General features: G+C 45.0%; 1 protein-coding gene across 2 annotated transcripts in view; it reads right to left on the bottom strand.

Moving 5' to 3' along the window:
* KDM4A (lysine demethylase 4A) overlaps window positions 1–12,461 on the bottom strand; it is a 458,146-nt gene that overhangs the window by 87,885 nt on the left and 357,800 nt on the right. For both annotated transcript variants that reach the window (XM_078660668.1, XM_078660737.1), the window contains one exon: window positions 9,733–9,809. In XM_078660668.1, coding sequence (XP_078516794.1) covers window positions 9,733–9,809 — 77 coding nt within the window. The remainder of the gene's footprint in view (window positions 1–9,732; window positions 9,810–12,461) is intronic.

Below are 12,461 nucleotides of genomic sequence, written 5' to 3'. Positions count from 1 at the left end.
TAAATGGAGAAGGTAACAGATGATATTCTATATGGAAGCATCTAGAGGATCAATTTGATTATTAGTGCAGTAAATGGCAAATCTCTTCCATTTTGCAGCATAGCAGGCTCTAGTAGTAGGTCTTCTGGCATCTTTAATGATATTCATTCAGTCTGGTGGCAGCTTAAGGTAACCAAACTCTAAAACTTCAGGAGCCAGATCGCCAGATTCAGTTGACTTGGATCTGGATGTCTGATGTCTCCATGGTTCTGTGTTAGCATGGATGGTGTCAGACACAGTTTTTGGTGTGAAACTAGAGAGAGTTCTAGCAGTGTGGTGAACCATGGTTGGCGTGCCCATGTGGGAGCTACCAGGATTAATTTGGAGAGATTGTTGTCTCAGCTTGCGTACTACTAGTGGTATTAGCGGGATTGGCGAAAAGCGTACGCAAATCTGCCTGACTAGTTCATCCATATCGCATTGCCCTTGGACAGCGGGTGTGGAAACCTGGCGGCAAAGGTTGGGCATTTTGCGTTTTTGTGTGTGGCAAACAGATCTATGTCTGGATGACCCCACTTGTAAAAGCAAGGTAGAAGAACTTGCAGATGTAGTTCCCATTTGTGAATGTGTTGTGTCTGTCGACTTAACAGATCTGCTATCTGATTGTGAACTCCTGGAAGGTGTTCTGCAAGCAGATATATCTTTTGTGAAATGGCCCATCTCCAAATGTTCTGTGCGAGCTGGGTCAGTTGCAGGAAACGTGTGCCTCCTTGTTTTTGAATATAGTACATGGCTGTCATGGTGTCCGTCCGGATCAAGACAGCTTTGTTCCGTACATGCACTTGGAATGATTTTAGTGCTAGGAATATTGCTAGCAGCTCTAGGTGATTGATGTGAAGCACCTTTTGTTGAGCAGTCCATTTTCCCTGAGTTGTATGGTGGAGCAGATGGGCTCCCCATCCTGTGAGGGATGCTTCCGTTGTCAGTACTACCTGTGGCACAGGTTCGAGGAACGGTCGCCCTCTGGACAAGTTTTTGGTGTTCCACCACTGCAGAGAGAGATGTGTGCGGCTGTCTACCAACACCAGGTCTGTAAGTTGTCCTTGAGCCTGATTCCAGTGATGTGCTAGACATTCCTGCAATGGGTGCATTTGCAGTCTTGCATATGGTACGATAAAAATGCAAGATGCCACCTTGCCTATTAGTTGCATTAACACTCTGGCTGGGAGAGAGTGTTGGTTTTGAAACTTTGTGACTAAGGTTTGAATGCTCTGTATCCTGGGTGGACTGGGATAAGCTAGAGCTGTATCGGTGTTTATTGTAGCCCCTAGGTATTGATGTACATGAGAGGGCTGGAGATGTGACTTGGTGTAGTTGATTGTAAACCCCAAGTTGTGCAGTGTTTGAATTGTTTGAGATGTGTGTTGGACACACTGATTGGATGACTTGGCTTTTATGAGCCAATCGTCAAAGTATGGGTAGACGTGGATAGGTTGTCTTCTGAGATGTGCTGCTACTACTGCTAGGCACTTTGTAAACACTCGTGGTGCCGTTGTGACCCCGAATGGAAGGACTTTGAACTGATAATGTTATCCTTGTAGTACATATCTGAGATACTTCCTGTGAGAAGGATGTATGGGAATGTGGAAGTAGGCGTCTTTGAGGTCTAGTATAGTTAGGAAATCTCCTTGTTGCAACAATGGGAGCACTTGTTGTAAAGTGATCATGTGAAAATGATCTGAGTGTATATACTGATTGAGAGGCCTTAGGTCTAGAATTGGTCTTAGTGTTCCGTCCTTTTTGGGTATTAGGAAATAGAGTGAGTAAACTACTGTTCGTTGATGTTGCAACAGAACTAACTCTATTGCATCTTTTTGCAGTAATCAGAGAACCTCTTGTTGGAGCAGCGTTAGATGTTCTGTGGACATTGAACGCTGTCTGGGTGGAATATGTGGAGGGGTAGCTGTAAGCTCTAGGCAGTAACCATAATGGATAATTTGTCTTACCCACCTGTCTGTTGTGATGGAATTCCAGCCAAAAGATTGAAGTATATGGAGCGGTCCCAGACCAAAAAACACAATAAACAATTAATTTTCACACAGTTAAATAAGATCAAAATCAGAAAATAGTGCAGGTTGACAGTGTTTTTATTTTCACTGAACCCAGAAAAACCGTATAATGGTTATACATTCGCTGATATTAAGCACAAAATTTTTTACAAGTACGCCCACACGAGGGAGGGGGAGGAGTGCAGAGGGAGGGGGGGGGGTTGATTCAATTAGTTAAACATCACTAATCAAACAAATCCATAAGCATAAATCCACAAGTGAAACCATCATTATCATTGATCCATGATTGAAAGATCAAGACAAACACATGTTACATAAAACATTCTACATAAAACAGAGACTCCTGTAGTGATTTTTAATATCAATCTTGGGGTGAGGAGTTCGTATAGGTAGAAGATGGTCTACGTTTCGACCCAGAGGTGTAGGATATTAGATCCTTACTGGAGGGTCTTCATCAGGACGTGGGGGGGTGGAGGAAGAGGTGGGGCCGAGTCCTAAGTGTAACAAGAAAAATGCGCATTGTTTTAAACGGTCTCATAAGAGTCCCGACATACCTAGATTAAAAAGCCCGCAGGCCCGTCATAAGAGGAGTTAGAAAAGTTAAAAAGGAGGGTTGGATACACGAGGGTGGTACAAAAAGGATTACCTGGCAGCGCAGGTAGACAAGGCCACAGGCCTGCTGGGCGTGTTTTGTCTCCAGGCAGGGCCCAGTCCGGATTAATTTTGAAGTTGTCTGAAAAAACATGAGACCAATTCGGTACAGCGCCAAACACCTATGGTGGCCTGTGTTAAAGCAGGTAAGTGCAAGGGCGACAAAGGCCTACCTTATAGTGATTAGGGCAACCGTTATAGATGGCCCGGCGGGTGAGGTCCCTCAATTACGTTTAGGCACTCCCCAAGGCGCTCGTCTGAAAAAACGAGTAGATATCAGGTATCAAAAACAAGCAGGCAAGATTGGCACGCATCGTCAGAGAAAAGCAGAGCTATGACTCACCCCAAGGGGATTTTTTCAGCAAGGAGCCGTCTCAGCGTGTCTCCGTGAAAGTGACCTGTGCCTCCGTAGCCTGAGCGTCAGGGTGCTTCAGACCGCCATCTGAAATATCGAAGAAATGAGGAAATGGATGGCTCTAGATGGAGGGGTTAGTAAACGCGGCTGCTTTCGGAGAACTCACCCGAGTTGGGTAAGAACGAAGCCAGCGTCAGCGCGTGTCAGCCTGGAACCAGGAAGGGTTGCCATGGCTACGCGGATCGATTAAGTAAACTCCGGAAAAAAGACTCAGACGCGTTGCTGGGTAACCCGGTAGCGTCCCTTTGCGAGAAAAGACTAGTACACGGGGATTATTACAGAGGGTGACGGAGTTTAATTATGTGATGCAATTTCAAACTGCAGGAAATGACACTCCCGAACGAGTTCCAAATGGACATAAAAATTAGGGGTGAAATAGAAACCACACACAGCAACATGTTGCGTGAAGCAGCCAGGCATGGTGGTTATTGGCGCGCAGTGTCTCAGAACCGGATAAATCAACTAGTCACATAGACAATGCGAAAAAATTGAGAAAAATTATTAGAAAAATTATATATATGAGGAAAACCGCATTCAAGGGAATTCGTGTACGTAGATAAACCAAAATATGCGCGGACCAGCCCAGCATGGTAGTCAAGGCGCATATGGGTCAATTGGATATTATTGAAGGATTTTATATTATACAAAAAGTCCACATATCAACCTTTATATAATCTCTCAATGTAGTCATTGGTATGCAGCACATGTACTCCATGGTCGCGGACCAACCGTACAAGTTAGTCTAGCGGCTGAAGAGTCAAACAAGTCAAGGTTGCAAAAATGCGCCTAATTCCCAATGTAGCCCATGTTATGTATTGCATGTGACACCAAAGCGTGGACCAACCGAACAAGGTAGTCAAACGCCTAGATTCAGTGGAAAAAACACTCAGACTGGAAAAAAGAGGCAAAGGAGTTAGAAAGTCAGATTAATAGTGTGTGTAGGCACCCCCAAGCTTGGGAAAGAGGGACCTAATTCACAGGGTGGCCATTTGCGCGAAACTACTTTCTGATTCATTCAGACCCATGGACACTGAATCAAAGAGACGAATCCATTTAATTTCCCTTACGTTAAGGACGGGTTCGATACTGCCGCCCCTAGGGCCCAGTCGGACCTGTTCCAGAATAGTCCATTTCAGACTTTCAGGGAGGTGGTTGTGTGTGTTGCAATGATCGACCAGCGGGGCTCCCACCACCTTACATCTCACGCGGCTGCAGTGCTGCAGAAAACGTACCTTCGCACGTTGCTGTGTCTGACCCACATATATCTGGTCACAGGGGCATATTATGCAATACCCCCATTGGTGGAGTTACAATTGGTGTGTGACTTGAGGGAAACTTGATGTTGTTTGTAAGTGAAGATCTTCGTCTGGATGGTCGACGGACAGGCTTTGCAGGACCCACATAATATGCCCCTGTGACCAGATATATGTGGGTCAGACACAGCAACGTGCGAAGGTACGTTTTCTGCAGCACTGCAGCCGCGTGAGATGTAAGGTGGTGGGAGCCCCGCTGGTCGATCATTGCAACACACACAACCACCTCCCTGAAAGTCTGAAATGGACTATTCTGGAACAGGTCCGACTGGGCCCTAGGGGCGGCAGTATCGAACCCGTCCTTAACGTAAGGGAAATTAAATGGATTCGTCTCTTTGATTCAGTGTCCATGGGTCTGAATGAATCAGAAAGTAGTTTCGCGCAAATGGCCACCCTGTGAATTAGGTCCCTCTTTCCCAAGCTTGGGGGTGCCTACACACACTATTAATCTGACTTTCTAACTCCTTTGCCTCTTTTTTCCAGTCTGAGTGTTTTTTCCACTGAATCTAGGCGTTTGACTACCTTGTTCGGTTGGTCCACGCTTTGGTGTCACATGCAATACATAACATGGGCTACATTGGGAATTAGGCGCATTTTTGCAACCTTGACTTGTTTGACTCTTCAGCCGCTAGACTACCTTGTACGGTTGGTCCGCGACCATGGAGTACATGTGCTGCATACCAATGACTACATTGAGAGATTATATAAAGGTTGATATGTGGACTTTTTGTATAATATAAAATCCTTCAATAATATCCAATTGACCCATATGCGCCTTGACTACCATGCTGGGCTGGTCCGCGCATATTTTGGTTTATCTACGTACACGAATTCCCTTGAATGCGGTTTTCCTCATATATATAATTTTTCTAATAATTTTTCTCAATTTTTTCGCATTGTCTATGTGACTAGTTGATTTATCCGGTTCTGAGACACTGCGCGCCAATAACCACCATGCCTGGCTGCTTCACGCAACATGTTGCTGTGTGTGGTTTCTATTTCACCCCTAATTTTTATGTCCATTTGGAACTCGTTCGGGAGTGTCATTTCCTGCAGTTTGAAATTGCATCACATAATTAAACTCCGTCACCCTCTGTAATAATCCCCGTGTACTAGTCTTTTCTCGCAAAGGGACGCTACCGGGTTACCCAGCAACGCGTCTGAGTCTTTTTTCCGGAGTTTACTTAATCGATCCGCGTAGCCATGGCAACCCTTCCTGGTTCCAGGCTGACACGCGCTGACGCTGGCTTCGTTCTTACCCAACTCGGGTGAGTTCTCCGAAAGCAGCCGCGTTTACTAACCCCTCCATCTAGAGCCATCCATTTCCTCATTTCTTCGATATTTCAGATGGCGGTCTGAAGCACCCTGACGCTCAGGCTACGGAGGCACAGGTCACTTTCACGGAGACACGCTGAGACGGCTCCTTGCTGAAAAAATCCCCTTGGGGTGAGTCATAGCTCTGCTTTTCTCTGACGATGCGTGCCAATTTTGCCTGCTTGTTTTTGATACCTGATATCTACTCGTTTTTTCAGACGAGCGCCTTGGGGAGTGCCTAAACGTAATTGAGGGACCTCACCCGCCGGGCCATCTATAACGGTTGCCCTAATCACTATAAGGTAGGCCTTTGTCGCCCTTGCACTTACCTGCTTTAACACAGGCCACCATAGGTGTTTGGCGCTGTACCGAATTGGTCTCATGTTTTTTCAGACAACTTCAAAATTAATCCGGACTGGGCCCTGCCTGGAGACGAAACACGCCCAGCAGGCCTGTGGCCTTGTCTACCTGCGCTGCCAGGTAATCCTTTTTGTACCACCCTCGTGTATCCAACCCTCCTTTTTAACTTTTCTAACTCCTCTTATGACGGGCCTGCAGGCTTTTTAATCTAGGTATGTCGGGACTCTTATGAGACCGTTTAAAACAATGCGCATTTTTCTTGTTACACTTAGGACTCGGCCCCACCTCTTCCTCCACCCCCCCACGTCCTGATGAAGACCCTCCAGTAAGGATCTAATATCCTACACCTCTGGGTCGAAACGTAGACCATCTTCTACCTATACGAACTCCTCACCCCAAGATTGATATTAAAAATCACTACAGGAGTCTCTGTTTTATGTAGAATGTTTTATGTAACATGTGTTTGTCTTGATCTTTCAATCATGGATCAATGATAATGATGGTTTCACTTGTGGATTTATGCTTATGGATTTGTTTGATTAGTGATGTTTAACTAATTGAATCAACCCCCCCCCCCCCCCTCCCTCTGCACTCCTCCCCCTCCCTCGTGTGGGCGTACTTGTAAAAAATTTTGTGCTTAATATCAGCGAATGTATAACCATTATACGGTTTTTCTGGGTTCAGTGAAAATAAAAACACTGTCAACCTGCACTATTTTCTGATTTTGATCTTATTTAACTGTGTGAAAATTAATTGTTTATTGTGTTTTTTGGTCTGGGACCGCTCCATATACTTCAATCTATTACCCAGGTCCCACTGACCACATGGGTTGAACCCTTCTGTCTACAACACGGAATTCCAGCCAGGCAGGAACTGTTAGTCTGCCCCCTACAGGAGTAGAATGCTATTGGGCGATTTGAAGGAAGTCACTGTTTTGTGTTGGGAGAGGTTCGATTATTGTTATTTCCTCGACCTCTTCCCTTGTTGTTGTTGCCTCTGTAGCCTCCTCTAAAGTATCCTCTAGTGGAGGATGTTTGTGTGTTGGCTTTAAAGGAAGCTGAATTGTCTGCTCCTCCTCTGTAGAACGAGCGACGAAAGGAGCCTCGTGCTTGGGTGGACTGCAGAGCTCCCATAGACTTTGCTGTGTCAGTGTCTTTCTTCATTTTTTCAAGTGCTGTGTCTACTTCTGGACCAAACAATTGTTGTTGATTGAATGGATGATTTAAGATAGTAGTTTGCACTTCTTGCTTAAATCCTGAAATGCGCAGCCACGCGTGACGTCTTAGGAGGACACTGGTGTTTATTGCTATGGATGCAGTGTCTGCTACATCAAGTGCGCATTTAATTGAGGCATTTGATATAAGCTTACCCTCTTGTATGAGGTCATTTGCTTGTGCCTTATATTGGTCAGGTAGGTGTTGTAAGAGCTTCTCTAACTAATCATAGTGAGCGTTGTTGTATCTTGCGAGGAGGGCTTGTGTGTTAGCTATGCGCCATGTATTGCTAGCTTGGGCAGCTATTCTTTTCACTGAATCGTCTATGATCTTTGATTCTTTATCAGGAGGTGGTGCTTCCCCATATGTTTGGGAATTAGCTCTTTTCCTAGCGTTTGAAACTACTAGGGAGTCTAAGGGTAGCTGTCCTTTAATGTAGGCAGGGTCCCCAGGAGCTGCTCTGTACCTTTTCTCTATCCTTGGGTTTATGTTTCTAGCTTGTACAGGATCTTTAAACACTTCTGGTGCATGCTTAATGACTCCTTTAATCATTGGCAGTATTTGTACAGATTTTTGGGAGTGTTCAAAAGTGTCCAATAAATGTTTTTCTTCTGCCTCATCTGAATGCATGGTGACATTGTGATAGATGGCAGCCCTATTAATTAAGTGTCCAAACCCAATATTGTCTTCTGGAGGAGGAGGTTTAGATGGATATGTATGTGGGTCAGGAATATCTGGTACGTCCTGTGGGTTTGGATACTCCCAGTCTGGTGAACCTGTTGGGTAGGAAAAAGGGTCATCTGGGTCTCTCCCTCCCCCCATGCTATACTCATCATCACCAACATCCTGAGGAGGTGTATGTGGTGGAGAATGAGGAGGAGAATTTTGAAGTGAAATGTTTAAAGGAAGAGGAGGAGAAGAAGATACAGGAGAAGAAGGGTGCATATGAGATGTGTCAGAGTCCTTCTTCTTGACAGGCACTGGAGGTGTAGGTGCTGTATTTGACTTCCTTTTCCTGTGTGGTGTTGTGGAAACATGCCCTGTTTCTGGATCAATGTAGATCCTTTTCTGTAAAGGATCTGGTTGGAAAAGCTCCTCTTCTGGAGGCACAGCCTTTGGCGACGATTTGTTCGGTTCCGAACCTGTTTGTTGCTTGTCTTTAGCCTTAGGAGCTGATGTGGAGTGCTTTGGCATAGATTTCGGCACTGAAGATATTGTCTTTGGAGCCGAAGCCTGTTTCGTGGACTTGGAAGCATCGGAATCAGGCTTTGTCTGTTTCGGTATCAAGGGTATTGGCTTCGGAGTGGAAGCTGTTTTGGAGGCATCGGAAACAGGCTTCGTTGTTTTCGGAACCATTTTGTCTCTCGGCGTCAACGGTTTCGGAGTGTGTTTCGGAACCGGGACTTCTTTTTGTTTCGGTGCCGAGGGAGCAGGTGTTATTGGCACATGTGGTTTGCTCGGTATGGAGCTACCGGAAGGCTTCATTATTTTCTTCGGAGCCTGGCTCGATGGCGGGGCTTTCAAAGTGTTTTTTCGGTCTCGACTGGGCCATGCATGCGGAGTGTTGACCTTTGCCTTCGATTTTTGTGTTTGGGCTGGGGTAGTGGTACTCACGCATTGACCTGAAGGTATCGAGTCATCGGAGTCATCTGCCTTGGATACGATCTGGAGATCATCGGAATCTTCTTCTGGGACGTATAGACATTCGTCGAAGATATGCACCCGTTCTGGAGCTGATCTCTGCATGTCTCGTCGATGGGCCCTCCGATCTAGAATGGTCTTTTTCGATCGAAAGGATGCACAGGCTGTACAGCTGGATTCGTCGTGTTCTGGCGACATGCACAGGTTACATGAGGTGTAGGCCTCACGGCGTGGGTAGGCCCAGCGGCCCTCGTCGACGACCGGAATCTAGCTGATGCAGTCGAGTCGATGTTTATCGATATTGAAAGTTGTTTGTAGAAATTTTTTCGCGTCGAAGTACTTGAAAAGTAGATTTCGTAACCGGAGCGGAAAAGTTTTATCCGAACCCAGTGGCGGAAAAAACAATCTAAGGATGGAGTTGATGCCCATGCGCACTATCGTCCAAGGGAGGAGTCACCTATCTCGTGACTACAAAGACTTCCCAACACCAGGTGGCGATCTAATGCACAGTGTAAGATCTGCAGCTCATATTCCTCGAACCAATGGCTTATTCATCTAGCTCCGTACACTAAATTCAGGTTTGCATTTGAGCAAACCGGAGCAGTACATCACGGGGGAAGGGTTAGGGTAACATTCTTGAAGGCGAACGTGTACAATATAGCCTACATGTTTCTTTAACCACAACCTACATGTGACATTGGCTTGCACACTGCCCACTAACAGTGCAACATCTCACATCCGTTCTTCACCAGTATCTCAAGCTTTTTTGGGCTCACCTCTGTCAGTGCATTCTCAGCACATCTGGAACACAGCCAGTCCGCTGTAGCCTGTTCAGGCGGGACACCATAACAACCTGTTGGAGAGGAGAGGCAGTGGTCAAGAGAAAAGCAGGAATACTGCTTAAGATTTTTTTTTATGACATTTTGTACGAGATAAGTTTTGTCTTAGGACAGCCGGAGACAGGATGATGAAGAAACAAAAAGGACTCAGTTTCCTTAATTAAAATGAGAAATAAGCCAAAGTACGATTTTTTCTTTATTACCCTGAACTAGGGTCTTGTTACGGATATGTTCAGTACGTTTGTATTTAGTTTATTTTTGCTTACATTTTTTTTTTTTGACAAATTAAAATAGTATTGTATTTTGTGCAGTCCGTGGTTACCTGGTACTGTCATTCATCACGTTTCTACCTAGGACAAAAATACCCTTTGTGTACGACTCAATGGGAAGAGCAGTCTCTTACTTTCTTGGAATCTCAGTTCTACATTATGAATATTCTACCTAAATAATGTTCCTTGAGGGCTTTTGGAGTTCGACATGTTTCTTGCCAAAGTGTCCACACCTGGGATCAAAAGCAATTCATCAGGACTGTAACAATAGTGTTCTAATCTACTTTGTGAAACCCCAAAGCTGTCCTTATAGTGCTCACTCTGAATGTTATATACAAGAAAGGTTTTCCTATTTAGAAAAACAATCCGAGTACTTGCATTTAACCTTGGTATACCCAATTTTGGGTCTCCATGACTCCTGTAATGTGGGGAATTATGGCTACTGCTTTTAAAAAATATATATATTTTTAAAAGTTTTCTGTTTGGAGCAAGATGAATCCCCCCATGGAAAGCTGCACCATGGGGGCAGCTTCCCCCTTTGTGAATCAGTAACTACTCCAGGTCGGGGAGGATGGCACGGGATCACTGGTTTCCAACAGTAATTGTAGCCACAAACCATGGATACATTCCACTGAAAACCAGGGTCACCTCTTTCACACCCCCTATTTGCAAAACTGAATGCATTCAAAAAGCCTTTTAAGTTGGACTTTTCTAACTCGTAAAAGAGCGTTGATACGTTGTGTAAGTGTCCTACAATCGTAGGATTTGCAGCCACAAAACACCTTTGTACATGAGGCTCTAACAGTATTTTGTTTTCAAACTAGTGGTAGTAGATTGGTAAGACCCCACTACAAGACCAAAGGCTCATACAGTAATGCACTGCAAGTCGGTCTCAGAAGTTCAAGATCGACAATGTGCTATCTACACCTGTGCCTGCAGATCTAGGTGTTCCACAAGGATCCTCCCTCTCCCCCACACTGTTCAACCTCGTCATGGAACCGCTCGCCACCTTGCTCCAAGAGCATCCAATGTTCAATTCCATATGTACGCCGATGACACACAACTTTACCTAAAGTTACAATCCCCGGAAGATATCAAACTTCTGAATTCCACACTTAGTAACACTCAATCTTGGTTGGCCGATAATCACCTCAAACTAAATGCTCTGAAAACTGAGTTCCTACTCATCTCACCTCCGGCGAAAATCTCCACCACCCAAACCTGGCTCAATAACCTAACAGCACTCAATGTCCAACCTACCATCGTGGATTCTGCGAAATCCCTAGGCATCACACTCGACGCCAAGCTAAACATGCAACAGCACGTTAGCAAAGCCACAAAAGGAGCTAACTTCCAAATCAACACACTGAGGAAACTTAAACCCTTCCTCCCTGCCAAAGACTTCCAAACTGCTGTACAAGCTTTAGTCATCCCTCGCATAGACTACGGAATTGTGGCCCTCAGCGGACTCCCGCTATCCACAACAGCATCCCTAAGAGCCTCCCTGAACGCTGCCGCGAGACTCATCACTGGCTCAAGAAAACATTCGCATATATCCCCAGACTTAAAGTCTCTAAAATGGCTGCCTTTTGAAGCCAGAATACAGCTAAAAATCGCAGTTATGACACACTCGGCCGTGCACCACAAGGCACCCAACTACCTCGCTCAAAAGTTGTCTATATCAGGAGGTTCGAGATCCAATAGAAGTACAAAAAATCTACTCCTGAAACCTCGTAGATTCCGGAAAGAAAAAACATACAAGCACTCCTTCTCAGGAATGGCACCCAGGATCTGGAATGCGCTCCCTCCTGAAACCAGGCTTATCACCTCCACTGCACTCTTCAAGAAAGAGGTGAAAACCATCCTTCTGGCCAAGATCTCCTGAACTTTATAGATGCTGGATCAGAGACTCTGCATCGCTTTGTATCATTGATCACCTTATCTCCTGGCACTATACTCTTACTTGATTGTGACACTACTACGCTACTCTCTTACTACCGACCAATATATGATACACTTTAGTTTATTGAATAACCCTCCCGATGCCCCCACCCCGTGTTCTCTCTATCCTAAGAAATTGGTATAAGCCATCCACACATCTAATGTTTACCTGAACCCTACTGTAATGGGATCAATGACTTGTGCCGTCTTATATTACTTGTTACCTGATTGTATATTGATATGTTTTCTGTACGCTACTGTTATCCTATTATGTTAGTGACTATTATACTGCTCCCATTATCTCTGTTCAGTCCTGCTGCCCCTATCCTTGTCTCTGTGAAGCGCTCTGATATCTGTAAGGATCTTGTTCGCGCTATATAAAACTTTGAATAAATAAAATAAATAAATACACCTGTCCTTTGAAGCACAGGTGATACTGGCTACAATAATCACCTT

This window comes from Lissotriton helveticus, chromosome 1_1, assembly GCF_964261635.1.
Source record: "Lissotriton helveticus chromosome 1_1, aLisHel1.1, whole genome shotgun sequence".
In the NCBI taxonomy this organism is placed as follows: Eukaryota; Metazoa; Chordata; class Amphibia; order Caudata; family Salamandridae; genus Lissotriton; species Lissotriton helveticus.
The sequence above is the reverse complement of the archived record's forward strand: the minus strand, read 5'-3'. Positions and strand labels throughout refer to the sequence as shown.